At 35.2% G+C, this 18,804-nt stretch overlaps 1 protein-coding gene and 1 long non-coding RNA gene across 2 annotated transcripts in view; one reads left to right on the top strand and one right to left on the bottom strand.

Moving 5' to 3' along the window:
• The window catches only part of LOC105560961 (reticulon-1-like), a 40,256-nt gene that overhangs the window by 11,609 nt on the left and 9,843 nt on the right, over nucleotides 1-18,804 (top strand). Inside the window, exon 2 of the mRNA XM_012010517.1 lies at nucleotides 11,164-11,199. Coding sequence (XP_011865907.1) covers nucleotides 11,164-11,199 — 36 coding nt within the window. The remainder of the gene's footprint in view (nucleotides 1-11,163; nucleotides 11,200-18,804) is intronic.
• LOC105560960 lies at nucleotides 6,293-7,251 on the bottom strand. Its single transcript, XR_001008866.1, has 2 exons — nucleotides 6,782-7,251; nucleotides 6,293-6,688 (listed from the first exon to the last, which is right to left on the bottom strand). It is a non-coding gene; the product is annotated as an uncharacterized LOC105560960 (long non-coding RNA).

An 18,804-nucleotide genomic window follows, 5' to 3' on the forward strand; every position in this document is an offset into this window, starting at 1 on the left:
GCCCCGTATTTTAAACAATTATCCCAAAATATATTTGCTTTCAATTTTAGAAAGAATTATCTCAGACAAAAGTTCTAATGATCTGGCAGAGAACAAATAATGATAAAATTGATTCTTCAAGATAACATAAAGGTCATTTTTTTAAATGAATTTACCTATTTTTTTTACATAATATGCTCCTTACAATTAGTTATAATATATTGCGTATAAAATTGTTTGAGTTATCAAAAAAGCTATGTTTTAAATACTTACACTATGTGTTGGCACATTTTGATATAAAATATAAAATATTTTGTAAATTTTGTAAAACAAGGCTAATAAAATGTCAAATTAATGAAAAAAATTCTTTCTGTTGCTAATTTACAGTGTAATTATAATGTAGTCATTTTACATTGATAAAATTAATATCACGGTATTATAATTACATTTTAATTACCTGTATTTTATATTTTGTTTGTTAATCAAGAAAAAAAGTTTATTTGTAAATCATAACTGACAATGAGAGGTTAAACGTTAGCCAGTAACAGATATAGCCCCACCTCAAAGAAACGAGAATAATTCGTAGTACGTAATACATACGATGTTGCTTTAATCAAATGTCAAGACCATGACCGCCATGAAATTGAGAATTTTTCTCATTTATCGACGACGATAAAAGAAACTGCGTGTATAATAAAGTTGATGTCGTAATAAAGTTGACGTTGAATGCATTTAGATTACTTTAAACTATCAGTGAAATGTGCGTGTCGGCATTTCCACACGTTACAATCTGATTTTATCCGTACAAAAGTATCTTTGACATCGTCAGAAAAATGAAATATAACTATTTTAGTTGTGTCTATATGTAAATACTAAACTTGTGCCTCTTAGCTTAGAAAATGCTCCTCCCTGGTGTTGCACACACAAAGGTCACGCTGTAACATCACGTTATTATCCGACGACGTTTCTTACCGTTAATTATACATTTAGATTTTGTGTCCAATATCTCATTTGTAAGATATGGGACAAGAAGGACTAAAAACACTTTTATTATACAGGGTGTGTCATAAAGACTGTCACAACCTTTTATCATAAGAGGTGAATTACCGACCGCAACTGTAATCAACTCAGGAAGAAAATGGATAAAATCTCGTTCTACATGTCTCAATCATGTAATATCTAATTATTTATCGAGAAATGTAATTAGATATTACATGATTGAGACGCTCTTAAATTCACACAACAACAACTTTTCTTACAAGCGTAAAAGACACAGGAAGAGACAAAAGTGAGTAGTCACTTTTATGACAACTGAGCATTACTCGGGCAAAATTCAGACGAAGTGTCGTAGAAGCGCATCGTTACCTTTTATAAAACATATTAATATTTAAACAGCCTTATGTGCTTCTTTTTCGTCTAAAACTATAACAATCATTGCTAATTCGTCATCCGTAAACTGAGCGATCTTGAGAATCATTTAATTCAAGCTGTATGAATAGGCGTGAACAACCGTCACTGCTATATCACGAATGTCACTGATATAGTACTGATACGAGGCTGATACAGTACTGACACGTCATGAGTATGTGTAAATAGGCCTTGAGACTAATCAGACTTCGGTACACGCGAACTTGGCTACGTCTGACTCGACGCGAGATACTACCGTATCTGTTGATGACGCTTGTATAATTTTGATCGAATTCAAAATTCAAAATTGAAGAAATCGCCACAAGTAGAGATATTGATAGAATTTTTTACAACAGAGGAGCTATTGTACATTCATAGAAATTGAAATCAAATTATGAAGAATATTTTTCCCCAATCGGTATATTACAGTGTTACAATTCGCAATAAAATAAACGTATTTATCATATTTTAATTTAATGAAGTATGTAGGGAACACTTTACCGATTACTTCCACATACACAGATACCGTAAAGCAGATGATTCCAAATAATATGTAGGGTGTAAACTAATTCGCGCCTACTATTTATAAAGTGATATTCCTCATGAAAAACTGAGTCGAAAAGTCCCGAGCCATTTTCTCGCATTATGCTTCATAAAGTAGTTATTATTAAGTAAAAATTAGTCAATCAGCATCGTTTTGTTAAACGGACGCACGATGGACCGCTGATTATAAGGTGTACGGCTCTTTTCGACTCAGTTTTTCATGAGAAATATCACTGTATAAATAGTATATATAGTATAAATAGTATATAAATAGTGGGCGCGAATTAAATTATACCTATACGGATATTAAACATAAATTGTTTTTTTGTAATGGAACAGCACTTGTCAATAATGTCCTTGTTACAATACAAATTCTCTTAAGTGCTCTTTTAACTTTTACATTAATATGTATATGCACATATATATGTGTGTGTTATATAAATTATAAATGTTTGATGTTGAATTCAAAACTAAGTAATTTAGGAAATAGAGAAATCTTTGCAAATTTTGCATAAATTTTACAACAATTTCAATAAATGACAAGTAAAAAAGACTTTGGGAGTTCAACGCGATTGATGGTGTATAAATGATATCGATAATATACCGAGCTTCAACAACTAATAAAATATATAAATAATTTTAAGTTTTGCAATACTTTAGTCTGTGTGTACCTCCTATGTGTGTTTGTGTGATTTTAGATTTATATAATTATCAATTCCGAAAATTTAAAGACCATGTTTTAAATAAAAGAATGCAATTAGCATTAGCAATAATCGCCCACCTTACAACCGCCATATTTGATTTGCTATTTTAAATTTTATAATTGGTTCTCAAATTCCTAACTAGTAACTTAAAAAATTCTGAAATAGTAAATTTTATGCGATTTAAAAGAATATTATAGACTGTTATAGACTTTATAATATCTCTGCGATCTTAAAAATTAAACTGATTTCTAGCTGACAAAAATTAAAAAAGTTATTTTTATTATTTTAATTCCTTTAGTTAAAAATAACAGTAAGAATAACCCATAACCAGTAATCTTTGAATAGATTTTGCGTGTACCATTTTAAAACAATATTAGCATCCGGAACAGGAGAAAGATTGTGTACACTATACAGCGTAGGTATTGATTGGCGAGGAAACTCGTCTGCATTCTGCAGTATTGCGGATAGTTACGCTCATAGCTTACCTGTAACCTGTAACTATTTCCACACCATGCTGCATTTGGCCACATTTAACACTGATTAGAATGTTAACTATTAGAAAAAAATTTAGAAACTTTGGAAAAACCTTACAATTTTTAGGAAAAATTTGTGAAACAAAGAATTTTCGTCGAAGTTGGCATTGCATACAGTTCGAAAGAAATTTGTCCAGTCAATCTCGAGATATCGAAATCTTTAGAATAAAGTGACATTTTTTTCGTTATAGTTTCAGTTTTAGTCACATGCATGCACACATATTCATTTCTATCCCTAAAAAAATCTTTATACAGTATTTCACATACAATACTATTAAAGTACGCAATATAAGTAAATTTAATTTGCAGGTTTATTGGAAATAAATATTGAATAATTACTGAGCAGTGCGTAGCTAATAAAATTGCGGCTTTTTCGTAAAAGTTGCAAATTAATTGACTATAAATTAATTGACTATAAATTTCTCGGACCGAATTCTCGGCCCTCCAACTTTTTCTTTACTGCTACCGAAAATACCGGTCTGAGGTGACATCTAAAGTAGAACTTGGAATTAAAAATGTTGATAATTGACGTTTTTAATTCCGTTTAGATTCGGTGTTTAATTAAGATTAAGCATACATTTTAAAGAATTTTTAGAGATATCACGTTGATGTAACCTAACGGTTGAAAGGCGTTTCCACACGAGGGTAAACTTAAAAAAAATAGTATTGAAGTGGTCCTAAATGAGCCGGTAAAAAAGAGCATTGAAAATATAGACGGTAGGTACATGACGTAAAACGTCACGGATGGACATTTTGTATAACTGTTGTTCATCACGCTACAATCGCTATGCGGCACTTCCGAGTGCAGCAAGTACGAGGCGTGCCCGCGTATCGCCAATATGCACCTCTGGCAAACATGTAACGGAGGCTTGGTGTTTGCCTCACTTTGGTCATGAAATTCTACCTCGATTGCACCCAAATATCTCTTGAATTGACGACTAGAAAATTACGAAAAAAATATGAATATTTCTAGATTGTAGCGTTTGTCGTGAAGTTGAAATTTGGTGCTTAACGTTTTTTTTGTTTCTTGCATAATTTAAAAGTTATTCAGGGATCAATACCTTAAGATAAATATCTTGAAAGTATAAACTGAAGCCTTTCATTGATTCCCGCCAAATACAATACCAGCCATCCTTCAGAGACACTGTATTTCCCCGAAAACAAAAGAGCACGGTATCTTCTTTTTTTGAAAAGTTAAAGACCTGACAAACTTTTTGGATACATACATACATAGGTACATACCCTAGCGGAAAACATTTCTATAAATAACTACAAAAAATTGACTTGAAATAAAAATTTGTATATCTTCGTTGAAACATTAATCTTTTTGTAAAAATATTTACGAAATAGTACCGCAAATTACAATGTTCTCAAATCAAGAAATTGTTGCAAGTACTATTTCATGAAAATGTACAATTTTGTGAAAATTTGTAAAAGTAAAGTACAAAACTTTACTAGTTTTTAAAATTTTAGAAACAACAAAATCTCAAAGAATTAAAACATCTGCTTACTTGTAGAATATTACAAAAATTAACAAAAGTGTTCCAATTCTAGCATTTTTATGTTAATTTTTATAATACTTTTTAAATTTACGTAGACTTTTTAGATTCTGGCATTTAATTTTTTTGTAGAATTATTTCCGGCAGGATACATACGTACATACAGACATTTTTTAAAAAGTTACTTACTGACTGCGCGAACACTAATATTAAAAAAATCTTTGACCATAAAAATAGTATTATCCTCCCCTATATTAAAGGACTGACAAACAAAATTAGCACAAAATTGAAAAGAAAGGTCTAAACACCATCTACACTGTGCCCAAAAAATTAGATAAAATCATTAAAAGAGGCAAAGATCAAGTAAATTGGGACAAAAAACTGAAGTCATCTATCTGTCTGTGAAGCCTCTTACATTGGGCAAACCAAACGACATCTGCTGACCAGAATCAAAGAATATAAAAATGACATAAAAAAAAAGACGAGAGCTGCCGCTCCGTGGTCAGCAAACACCGTGCATCACATGATCACGAGTTTAATTGGTCGGAACCAAAAATTTTACATCCCGAGTGTCGCCGCAGTTGATTTTTCGATTACGGTCGGTCCGTCACGTAGCTTCTCATCGGCAGCTAAAGTGCGAGGTTCCGAGCAATATGGCGATGAGCCTGGTGGGTGGGGGACGGAGGGTCTGGCGGGGAGAGGGCTCGAAAGACCTCCGGTGGGTCGATAACAGGCCTCAGTCCTCATCTCGCTGTGCAACGAGCTACGGGGGTTCTCCGCAGTTCTCATCCTCAGCTCCGAAGTACCGGTTAGCCGTGTGAATCTTCCAAAAGTCGAACGCTTCTTCTCATCGCGGGTTCGTTCTCATCCCCGGGAACGATAAACGGGGGGTCACGCCCTCGTCGTCGTCGTCGTCATCATCCTCGTCGTTGTTAATTATCCTCGTCGTCGCCGCCGTCGTCGTTGCCGTCGAAGTGCGTCATTCGGTGCACGCGCGCGCGCGCGCGGCAAGATACGCCATTGCTTCCGCGAACGTTCGCCAGGCGCGCTGACACACGCCACAGGAGCGAATACTCCGAACTCCAAGCCGAATACCGGTGCGGCGGCGAACACACAAGCTCGGCGAGCAGTGAGGGAGGTGCGCGTCGCGCGAGGACCTCGGTCGTAAGGTGTGCGTAAGGATGGCGGATTTTGACGCGTACCCCGTTAAGAACGTCGACGATGGCAACCAGGTCTGCAAGCGGACCAGCGCCGGCGCCAACAGCCCCGCGTTGACGACCAACGGCAGCCCGTGCTTCTGGAACATTCTCAATCCGCGTAGGTTTTTTCTCTCGGCACTTAACTCGATCTTTCGCACGCCCTCCCCGAGGACGATTCCTTCTCTCCCTCGATCGCCCTCGACCCCAACCGCTCGATACTCGGAGCTCACGTTTAAAAAAAAACGGCTCATTAATTCGTAAAAATTATTATCACCTTCGTCTGCATACACAGCGAAACAATTGGGTATTTCTTGTGTGTTTCTCCTTATACGTACACAGTTTTGCAAGCAATCGATGAAAAAAGGGCCATATTAAAACGATAAAGGAAACAAAAAGACGAAGTGCCAACGAAAGAAAGACGCATCATAAAACAACTCACACGGAGTGACATTATTTTCCAGAATTATATACGTGTTCTATTCTACTCCCAAGAATGTCGGGGGAACAAATGTCCCTTTATTGGCAAGAGTGATCGCGATGCGACTCTTCGTTGAAAGATAAGTGAAAAGAAAGGATTGGTAAATTTTAATTAATCCTCCTCGGTGACCGCTTTCGTGTCGGTGACCCGGGCTTCGCCCTGCGCAGATGCTACCTGCTCGATATCGGAGAATCTCCGATCGAAACTGGGTTATCGATCGGCCGGCTCCCTGCAAATAACGTTTGCGCTAACGTCACAACTGTTCGCGTTTATATTGCAATTCATCTGCCCACATTTGGGTTGAGAGCCCGCGTAGCTCGTTTCGTTCTCGTCGTAGATGGAGTGCCTGTAGAAAATGTCAATACTAGAGACGATTGTCGTTGTGGACAAAAATGTGTGTATTCGATTTTAAACGGCGAGGAGGGAGCAATTAACGTACTTTGCTACTTTCATCGACGTTAAATTGGCATGAATTTAGTTGATTCTTCCGATGGGGCAAGTGTCGCATTAGACCTTAAATTTGTTATTTATACAAGACCTATTTTTAGATCTGACGTGCTGAATTTTGTACGATGATAATACACATTGTTAATATTGCAAATAAATGTTGGAAGCTCTATAGGAGAGGTTTTTTAAATTTTTACTCCGCACAAACGGATACAAAACCCCAAATGTTTTTTTTTTACACCGGCGATTCACATTAATTATTGCATCTCAGTGGTATTTCGATTAAATCGCGATATGCTAATGAAATCGATGTAATTCACTGTATGTGCGCACGGAAGAAATTCTTTCGTAGCACGTCAGCACGTTGCGTTAATTTTTGCAACTTGAAGTAATTATCATCGTGACCTTGGATTACGTAACGCCACGAGATCCAACCGTGGCCGACGTATGTATAATTGACTCTCGAACCTTATCCCAAAGTCATCCGGGCGGCTTTCAAGTGTCACGGTGGCAATTGGTTGCTAAGAGAAAATTGCATAACTGTATTACTTTTATCGTATTAACGTGACGGGAAGATTACGATAATTTTGCTCATTTAATCTGTCTTTACTTGTACCTCACATTCTCTACACCTTAGGAAGAAAAGTGCTCGTTAATGATGTAATACATTTCTTTTCAAGAAAAATTAATATATCGCAATGTACTTAATAATTGATAAGGACCAGTGTTACTGGCCGAAACGTCGTGTACTAATCAAAATATATTGTGCCAGTTATTGTCGATATAATTCTCGAATTTTGTTTCACATTAATGCATTTATTCAACTTATTTTATTAAATAACTTTTCTATTGTACTTTATGACCCTCTTTGGTTCACAAGTTGACCGTACTATCTACTATTTAATATATTTAATATTTATAATCAATGTGTAATAATGCTTTTCCTTAAGAAAAATTATATTAATTTTTCTAAGATAAATCTCGCCTTTGTTATATGTGCGAATTTGATCGAATAACTTCTTTATGTTATTTCACTAAAATAGCATTTTTACGTTGTTTTATTAAAATAGCACTTTTAATTGAAATTAATCGTGCGTGTTAATCTTTAACGGCTTAAAAAAGTTGAAAAAGTATTTTTGTCAATAGAGACAAGTGCTTTACCGAACCGTCCGGTAACGACATGCTGCACGAAACTGGTGACATGTACACGCTGCACATACAGTCTTGGCCAAAAGTATTTGCCACCTTTCAATTCCCGGGAAAAAATGTATCTAATTCAGATATAAGCAGATATGAATTTGGTCCCTAGCCATTCATATATTGTACAATTTTACATAAATATGAGTTAGATATCGTTTGATAACACACAAATATGTACAAAATATTTAAAAGATGTATTTTTATATTTTATCAATATTTATCAAAATATTTCATAGATATTTTTATAGTCTTAGGTTGAATATATCATACATGATCATATATGTGTACAGGGTGTTATGTAATACCCGTCTCACCTCTTATCTACGGATAGAGCGGATTAGATTGAGTCGAAAAGTTCTGTACCATTTTGCAATTTTCGCAATAGTTAAGGAATTATTAATTATTAAAAATCGCTGTCTTAGCCCGGCCAACAGCCCAATTCAAGCTCGCGGTGAGATGCGGCCGTCCCGCGATCGGCGTTGCTAGGCGCGCGGGGAATTGTTTTTTACCTGAATGTAAAAAAATTTAAAGTTACTGAGATTTCACCATAGATAGCATATATTTTTGGCCAAGGCTGTACGCGATATACGCGTAATATATTTAGAATACACACTGCACAAGGCGACTTTCAACAAATGCCTGTCATTCAACTTACGTTCGATAACTTTATTTCCGCGGTTTGCGTCGTAAAACCGCAGTCGCCGTAGATTTTTTCATCGATCGCGAAAAAAAACCGATTTCCTCGATTCCAAAGTCAAAAGCAAGCGTAATACGTCGCCGTTTCAAGGCAACGGGAGTCATATTGCGCAGTGCACACACGATCGATTGCCTCGGACTGACTTGCCGCGCGATTCGCGCGCGTGCCTATAATTTGCGCTGGCGTGTAGTTCAAGATTATTTCTCACACGATACATGCATATACTTGTATGTATACAAAGCCGGGATATATGTGACATTGAGGGAAATCATGTTGACGTTTCCGTCATTATCGAGCACTGTACACCCTATGCATTTTCATCTGGCGAACGAATCTTTATCTACCCACTTACCGCATTGATGCTCGGATTAACAATAGAGCGCCCTTGTCACATTGTCGATTACGACTTATAGCGCTCAGCAAACTTACTCACTTGAGTAACAAGTGATTTCCTATTTTCGTCCGATATTATATCTTATTGTCTTGCAAACTGTTACAATACAGGGTGTCTATTACGGGAAATATCTTGGAAAACCTAGAATTCTCAGGGAATTCTTTTTTGCCTGGAAAATTGGTGAATTATTAGGGAGTTTTTGTAGAAATTGTCTCTTTATTTTTGTATTTCGTGAACAATCAAAAGCTAGCCGAACGACCAAGCTAATAACAAGTAACGGGAAACTTAATAAATGTGTTTGAGGAGCGGTAACTAATGCTGTGAGCACTATTCAATTTTTAATTTTATTTTCTTATATTTGTTCGAAATAAAGGAGCCAGAAATTTAAATAACATAAAATGTTTGTTTTGTAGAAACCGGTTTTCTTATTTGAACGTTTTTATAATTTTTAATTTTTTCTTTATAATTGTGTGAATAGGATACACACTCTGTGAAGGAGATAAGAATAATCGTATACATTAAATTAATTTTAAATTTGGAGCCTCACCAAAGCACCCACACTATTTGCTCCTTCGTGCAGGAGCCTTGTTTATTTTACTTTATTTTAACTTAATTGATTTTACTTTAAATCACAAATAAATGACAAAGGAAACTCGATCGTGTAAATAACCCGTGCTCGAAACGCGCGCTTTTAAATGGCACATTTTACTCTAATAACACTTGGGGAAGATGCACGCACGAATGATAAAAGGACTGTTCATTTATATGCATTTGACAGTGCGACGCAATATCTAACTAAATGAAAGGGTATTGACTCCTTCAACCCCTTTCTCTCTCACTGTACTTACTTCGCCTTTCTTTTGTACCTTTATGGAGTAAAATAAGAAGAATGGTTTACTTGGGGAATTATGACTCATTGGACAAATAACTCGGGTCCAATGTATTAGTAGCTTTGCAGACTCCCGACGAGTTTTTATTCTAATAATGTGATAAATGGCACAACGGATTATTAAAAAATATAATCGTGAAATATACAATACGTGAAAATGTGTTTTAGGCAAAACGGCTGGAGAAGCGTTTAGTAATCTTTGACAAATAAATAATAATAAAATTTATTTGCAATATTAGAGGATCAATGACCAAGATACGAGCAAATAAAGGAAAATTATAATTAAAGTAAAATGCATAGTTTATTCCCCGACAGTTAAGGAAATAATGTGAACACTTGGAATATGCAATGTAATAAAATTTGTTCATTTTCGAACTACTACGGTGCTTCGATAGTTTTTCCAAGGACGCAGCTATTTCACTGCGGTAGCAATCGCCTATCCGTATCGATTTATTATGTGACTATTAATAGAAGCGTAACCTGAAAATGAGCTCGAAGGGGAATAATGTCGCGTGCGGGATAAATTACGATCCCTCACGTTTCTCGGTTTTATTTAATTCATGCGTTAATCTTTTGCAATGAACGATTCTTCTTTCGCGAGGAAATTAACAGATTGTTTTCACAAATAATAATTTGCACGATCTTATTGTTAAATGTGGCAAAAAGACAAGCAATCTTTGCGGCATCTATTAATATCGCGTTGAATTCGTTTCTATTATTAATCATTTTCTTTCTGCGTTTGCAGTTATTCCAAGGGCGCTAACAGAATTGGTCTATAACGCTTGAAGTTTCGGACACAAGCGAAACTCTTTCGCAGTTTATCAAAATGGCTTTAAAATCTTACAAGTTAACTATTTGCCTCTTTTTTTCTGTTAGCGCTCTAAGATTATGTTAATTGAGTGTAAAATTTCATTGAAAATGTTGAAAATTTTGTCGCTTGATGTCAAAGAAGGAAAGAAAAAAAATAATGCATGTTCATTCAAAAAACAAAATAATTGTAAATGTTTTTAAAATTTATTGAAACAAAAAGAAGATACTGCACATATCATCAAAAATTTCAATTCCGTTACTTGCGAAATTTTTCAGCCAAACGTCTCAATTTTTGATAGATTTAATCCAGTAACAGTTTGCATTTTATACTTATTTTGAGTGATGTAATCCAATACTAATATATTCTAATTGTATTGTTTACAGACGCATGGTTTAACCCTGAAAGACTGAATCCAAAAGGTAAGAAAACATGAAAAATGTATTCTTTGTAGTGAAGCAATGTACGTACTATGAATCGATTCAATTGGGGAAGTTTGCCACTGCACGTTACAATTTATTTATCTAATATTTTGGAAATTCAAGATCATAATATCTCCCAAGTGGCCCAAGTAATACCATCGAAGTGATATCAATTGATATCGTCAAGATATATCACTTTATGAATTTTGAGTGACTTTCACGCACACAACGGACGTAATTTCGATATCTTAACACAATTTTTTTTATTTCCTAAATCTCGCGCGGAACACTATGTTTCTGTAGAAATATCGTATATATTCTCGTAATTAGTTTTATCAGTTATCGACATATTATATTATTGTCGCGACCGTTACGAGGCCAAAGTTGTCTGTTCGTTTGTTACACGAGTCAGTACGAGTGCGAACTTATTTCTGTACGAACAAGTTATAATGAAGCTAAGAAACGAGATAAACTCTGTGGTCATCTCAATAACAATTTCTACGCAATACACTTAAATCTTCAACAGTTACAAACAGTGCCTCGAATTCTAAAATAGCGGGGTAATTGATCAAGGGAGGTTTTTTTTTACAATAACTTGACTAACGCGATGTAAGAGTAGTCTTTAAATGTTGTAAATAAAATCTAAATGTCACCGCAGTATTTTAAATGCTTCAAATGTCACTGCAACTAGCTCCTCGAATTATTGATAAAAAAATCTGTGTAATGGAGTATAAATGTCAAAGATAAAATTAACAAAATTTTATTAATATTATTTGATGAAGTCAATGAAGTCAAAGATAAAATTATCTATATTATAATTTAACATACAGCCTTAGTTGGAATTATAAGATACCCTCGTAATTATTATACTGCACTGAATCTAGTACTACACGGAGAGAATTTTCTCTTAAAATTTATCCTGAAAATCGAGTAATCGTGGGACAACACAGCATTTTGAAGAACTTTACGATAGTTTTTTTGAAAGTTCACCACATTTTCACATTTTACTAGTAAAATGTATACTAATTATACAGAGAAGTAATGCTTGTGTTCTATTCAAAATAACGACAAAGTAGAAAAGGCCAATATTAACAAGCTTTTCGGTTGACAGTGTATTAATAATAATTTACTAAAGAGTATGGTGTGATTACATTTAGACTCTAGAGTTGCGGACGCGTTTCGGCACACGGTGCTTTCATCAGCGCTTATGTCTAACAATATACTTAACAATTACACATTCAATTAATTAATTACGAACATGAAGAGTTGCAAAATTATAAAAGTCTTAATACATCGAAAACAATAATTCTTAGGTTTAATCAAAATTTAAAGTTAAAAAGTAAAAAACTAGGAGAATCATGGTCAAATTCAGCCCTTTTAATCATCATATAAAAACATGATCACAATGCATTTAAGAGGACTGAATTTGATTTGATTCTCCTGGGTTTTTGATCTTTTAATTTTAAATTTTGATTAAACCTAAGAATTATTGTTTTCGATGTATTAAGACTTTTCTAATTTCGCGACTCTTCATGTTTATAATTAATTAATTGAATGTGTAATTGTTAAGTATATTGTTAGACATAATCGCTGATGGAAGCACCGTGTGCCGAAACGCGTCCGCAACTCTAGAGTCTAAATGTAATCACACCATACTCTTTAGTAAATTATTATTAATACACTGTCAACCGAAAAGCTTGTTAATATTGGCCTTTTCTACTTTGTCGTTATTTTGTATACTAATTGTAAGTGTAATCGTTGTAGTGAAATGCATGGTAAAGTTGCAAAAAAACTCATAAAATCTTTGAAATCCCGTGTTGTCCCACGATTATAATATTTTCAGGATAAATTTTAAAAGTAAATTCTCTCTGTGTAGTGTGTTCACATTGTTTCTATACAGTAAACAACTTTTAAACAATAGAAATCTTTTCTGATATTAGATTCAGTATAACAATTACACTTCATAATTTCAACTAAGGCTGGTCGGACATAGAAGATCGCACCGTGATTAAAAAGATTTAGATTGAGATAGATTACGTTAGGTAAGTTTTACTTTAATTTTGAATATGTAACGTAATTTTAATAACAGATATGTCTAAGAAAATTTGATATTTCTTATCATACGTCCAATAACGTTGTTTGATACAAAAAGCTACTGCATTTCCACAGCAAAAAGCGTCACTGCGGCATCATAATAGATGTCGTCACAATATTGTGATGTCACTGTGACGTTTCTTGCTATGGAGGACACGGTAAAAGCTTGTGCATTGGCTGCATTCAGCAGAAAAAGCAGCTCAGTAAGCGCTCAATGATTCTTTAACACGATTACCTTTAGTTCCTCGCTGAATGTAAGTAGAAACTAATGTTAATAAAGGCTCGTTGAGTACTTACCGAGTCACTTTTTCCGCAGAATGCAACCATTGCTTTTTTTTATTGCAAAAGTACTTACAGTCAGATATTGTAAAAGTGCGTTGCCGAAATTGAGAATTGTGCATTACAGCGAGATGCAGTACCTCTTGATTGAATTTTATTAAGGCAACGATACACTTGGCAAGTAATATAGCAACAATGCCGTGTGCTAAGTTTACCGCGAACGACGGACGAGAACTGACAATTTACGCTTGAGAATCTTCGCTTATTAAAAGGAGCGGAAGTTTATTAAACTAATAACCAAGCGGAATGCGTGATGCATGGTAGTTACTAAATAACAGTAATTGGTGAGACGATAATAATGGATTTTAATACGTTTCCACTGAGAAAATGTACGCATTGAGTAAGAGTTGAAATGCACAAAGAAGAGATTTATTTAGGTATTTGGGAAAAAGTTCTGAAAGTTTAAGATCACACGTAACAAGTTACACATAAATTGCAAAATAAAAATTTAGATGCTGTACTAACCCACAAAGAACTACATTTTAGGACAATTTGTTAAAATAAAACGTTTTTATTTTATTATTTCACTATACCACACGCAAAGAAATTACTTATTGTTAGCTACATTATAGCTCTTTTGATTAATCTTTGCTCTTCGTGGAATATTCGTTGTATAATAAATTTGATGCAATAAAATTGTATCAAAAACTTTTTCGGAAAAAACTTAATTTGTGCACTTATGATAAGAAACTGCACTAACATATGAAATCCAACTTCAAAATATGAATATTACGGAGATAAAATTTTAAATTAGTACACACAAAGAAATTATTTACAACGGGTAATATTAGTACACGCTTTGCTCTTCGCGGATTTTGATGAAAATTGCAGGAGTTGTAGGAGATACTGTATACTCAATATCTGTAAAGCTCTTTTTCTCAATGGGGGTCAATTTACAACCAATCATACATGCTTTCCATTGCACAGTCGTATATACATACAATTTTTGTGTATTGCAACATACACAACATTTTTTAATAACTAGAAACGACACAACGCGCGCGCAAATTGTGGTTGAGCATTGTGTGTTTTTAAGAATTTGTATACATGCAAAGAAGTAACTGTATGCGCAACGTCAATTCAAAATAAAAAAGTAATTTGTCACTCACTGATACGATTTGCAACAGCAGAGTTGTACATCGTTAACTTATGGTAAACTGTAAAAATACAAATACCATACGTATATGATTAGTATAGACTAATTATGTAAAATTGAAATTATTGTATTAAATATACTTTATATTTTATATTCTTTAAAATAGGTATTTATTAAAATAATTAGATGGAATACTGAAAAAGTCTTTCTTTTAAATATGAACTCACTAAATTGTATACGTATAGTTTTGTCTCTAACACTTATTCGAATCCTCGTTCGAATCATTTGAATAAGTCAAATAAAAATACAGAACAGATACTTTATTTCGCACAAGTAACATAAAAATGTAAGACACTTACCTCACGTTTTTCCCGCCGTTGCCCGATGCCTTCTAGACCTGCTCTTCCTCTCAGATTTCCTTGTTACACTTACACAACACTCACTCGCGAAAAGCATCACTCGCGCGAAATTTCGAACACTCCCGCACGCGATGTGAAATACCGCGAAACGCACGAAATATTATTAACAAATATTGCGTGCATTTTTGTTTCGAAAGAACAGGATAATGGATAAAACACTTTTGAATTGGCGATATAAAACGCAACGCGAGCAATAAGCGACGTGCAATAAGAGACTTTCTTTACTTCCTGCGTTCGAGTTGCGAAGAACGACAGAGCGAATTACAACGCGAATGCCGAAGTCGTACAAATTTCTCTCTTTTCTCGAAAATGAAACAGATTACACGAAATCGATAGATAATTAAAAGCGCGGTGCGTAAACGAGATGTAACCGCGACAAAGTACCACGGTTTACATTCATATTTTAGACAAGTTAGTCTCGTGAAACGTCTATGTATACGTTGATAAAGAGCCGTCGCCTCAACATGCAATTCGTTTCTCGTTACAAGTTGTAGAAAGTTGATAATTAATCAAGGAACGTTACTTGTTACTGATAAAGGTGTACAAATCAAGAGCGTTTTATCCCTACATTTATCGCGATCGAGTCTTGAAAACCGATAACGCAAAAGTAACACTACGCACGGAGCGACTCTCGCTGCTGCCTGCCGGCTCGACGTTCGGCGAGCGAGTGAGACCGCGGCGACCTTCGGGTATATAAACATTGGCCCGCGTAACGTCGTACGATACCGCACCGAGTGAAAAACAACAAAAAAAAAACATTGGGAATTCGTTGTCCCGCTTACGAAGTTGAAAATTCTATACTTAATATTTTACATCATGATGTAAAAAGAAAGGTGTATCATTGCGCATAGCGGCGGCGGCACGATGAGCGAGCCAATGAAATTTGGGTCCAAATGCACATGGACTACTGCAAGAAAGGTGTATCATTGCGCATAGCGGCGGCGCACGATGAGCGAGCCAATGAAATTTGGGTCCAAATGCACATGACTACTGCGCATACACGATGTTGTTACACCTTTCTTTTTACATCATGATTTTACATTACTTTGTTCCGTGACTGTTACTACGTTTTGTGTATTATTCTGCGAACTTATTGGTATTTATTAAATTAAGATTAATTCTGTCAATCGAGAATATGGTTCAAAACAAAAATCGGGGGTTTTTTTGGGAGTTTTTGGCGGGGCGAGGGAACGTACGGATTTTGTCCTAAAAATCGCTACGTTAAATTTAAACGCCCGTTATTTTGTCAAAAGTCGATATTTTTGAAATCGGCTATAATACGTTAAAAATATTATTATATATTTAAATATTTCATGCAATTTTTGTTTTAATTGGTTTTTGACGGAGGTACATTTGGTACTGTTTTGGGTAATTTTTTTTCTGGACTGCCTCTTCACGACACCAATACCTTCGAGATTTTTTAATAAAGAAAATCATAAAGGATCTTCAAAATATATATTTCTAAATGAAAAAAACCGCTATTCGATAACTTCAATAGTTTCCTCAAACAATTCAAGAAAATTACCATTTTTTGGCCTTCTAGGTGTATATGCCCCTTAAAAAGTGAATTGTAAAAGTATTGCAAATTTGAAAATACTACATCAAAAACGTGTAATCTCTTAAGAATATTTTACTTTTATAATTCCTTTAAAAACAGCGTCAAAATGGTGCTCTTATCGTTAGCTTGAGAGAGAAATTCTTTAAAGAAGTTATTTTTGTCAGATATTCGAAACTTGCAAAAACATGTACTGAATGGAATGTTTTCTACCATTATTTAATATTTGAAATCATTAATCATGACTAAAAAACAGTTTTACAAGTTCACTATTAGAATTTTATAAATAAATACATAGTTAAATATAAATGTTATACATAGTGAAACGGCATGAATATATTATGGATAGTTAAGTTAGATTACGGATAGTTAGACATTGTGGGCAGTAGAAAAATTAAACTAATTACTACAAGTTACTCGGATCTTCTTCCAGTCAGCTAGCCATTTCCTTGTCCATTCTTCAAACCACGATACCATACAGGATACATGAAACGTGATGTGAAGTAGACACTAAACGAGCACACGTACCTACTCACGCACAGTGCACGGCGGACATTGCACATGCGGAAAACAAATTTTGTCGCAAATAAAGAACATATTCTTAATTTAAAGGGATATTCTAGAAAACACGTAAGGAAGAAAGTGTCCTTATTCATTAGGACTATCTGTTAAGAGGACTTGCATAGTATACATTTCAAGAATACCATTTTCCCGATGCGTAAGAGATAGGTGACACGTGACACATTCACGCACGCATAGCTAAGCGGGTGTTCTGTGAAGCGTCGCGCGGCTCAAGATACAATAATTAGTCCGGCATGAAGGCGATTTCGCATTTCGGCGGCATCCCTACCCGTCTCATCGGGCCCGCCGCGTTGCTCGGACGCTACTAAATATAACGTCCAGCCAACCTCTCTTTGGTCCAGTGCCAGACTTCCGAAGACCCTCGGTCGGGGTTTCCAAACCAACGGAGCAGTCCCCTCGGTTACGAAGTCGTCGGTACCGGGACGTGCGCCGTTCGCCCGGTCGTTTTCCGATTTCCCTTCCGCGTTTTTCTGGAGCGATCGTTTTCCGCGTCGAGTCGATTGTTCGAATCCGAACGGAAATTATAGATCTTGGTGTAAATAAGACAGTCGATAGAGCGTGGCCAGATGTTCATAGAGAAAATGGCCATCACGAAGGAGGAATGTGAGTAACATCGATGATGATTCGGCACTCGTGTGCGTATCGTGCTATACGAATGCGTGAAGAAAGATTCGAGACTTCGGTAGATGAAAGTGGAACTCTGAGCTGTGAGAAGGAAAATAATAATATCACCAGACGAGACACGTAACGAAACTTACATGATAATTGATTGTGGAAGAAGGTCGAATGGAGGGATCGGGTGATGTTGAGGAATAGAAAAAGTGACAGGTTTATGTGTTTGACTGCATCTGGCATTAGATTATCTTGCATTATTGTCTATACTTTTTCCTTATGTTGTGTCTTAGCTTTGAACGTGTTGCGAAACTTGCCGAAGAAGTTTGAGAGTCCCTGCGTTAGATATTACGTTACATTACGTTACGTATACTTTTTGTCTACTCTATCGGTGCTTTTCAACGAGACATCTTGATAGAAATTCAGCTATCGGTAACTAACACGAAGAGATAATTATCTAACGTTTCACGTTGAGAGTTCGAATTGATATTACAGCTCTCTGAGAGGTGTCCAATAATAGATGGCTCGGAAATTGCCGTTATTTCGTTGATATCTTATTTTCAATGTCACGAAACGTGACGAATTTCTTTTTCAGTTCTCGTTGCGTCTATAATGTTGTAGAAAGTAAGAAAAATTTAAAAAAAACATAAGAACGGTGAAAAGACTAGCGAGTACCTTTTCCAAGCTATGGCATACCCTTACTAAATATGCATTATTGTAGTTTTATTCGATTTTTTCCTGGTATATTTGCACCTGTATCGAACCGACAGCAATTTGCTTTATTATTTACACACATATAGTAAGACCACGATATTGTATGCACCTTATTATATTCATTTTCTTTGCATTTGAGTTCTAGAGAAGTTTTCTTAGTTATAGCGTTAAAAAATAAACAATATTTGTGAATT

Source organism: Vollenhovia emeryi, unplaced genomic scaffold (genome assembly GCF_000949405.1).
Source record: "Vollenhovia emeryi isolate VEMERY1.0 unplaced genomic scaffold, V.emery_V1.0 DF939216.1, whole genome shotgun sequence".
Taxonomy (NCBI): domain Eukaryota; kingdom Metazoa; phylum Arthropoda; class Insecta; order Hymenoptera; family Formicidae; genus Vollenhovia; species Vollenhovia emeryi.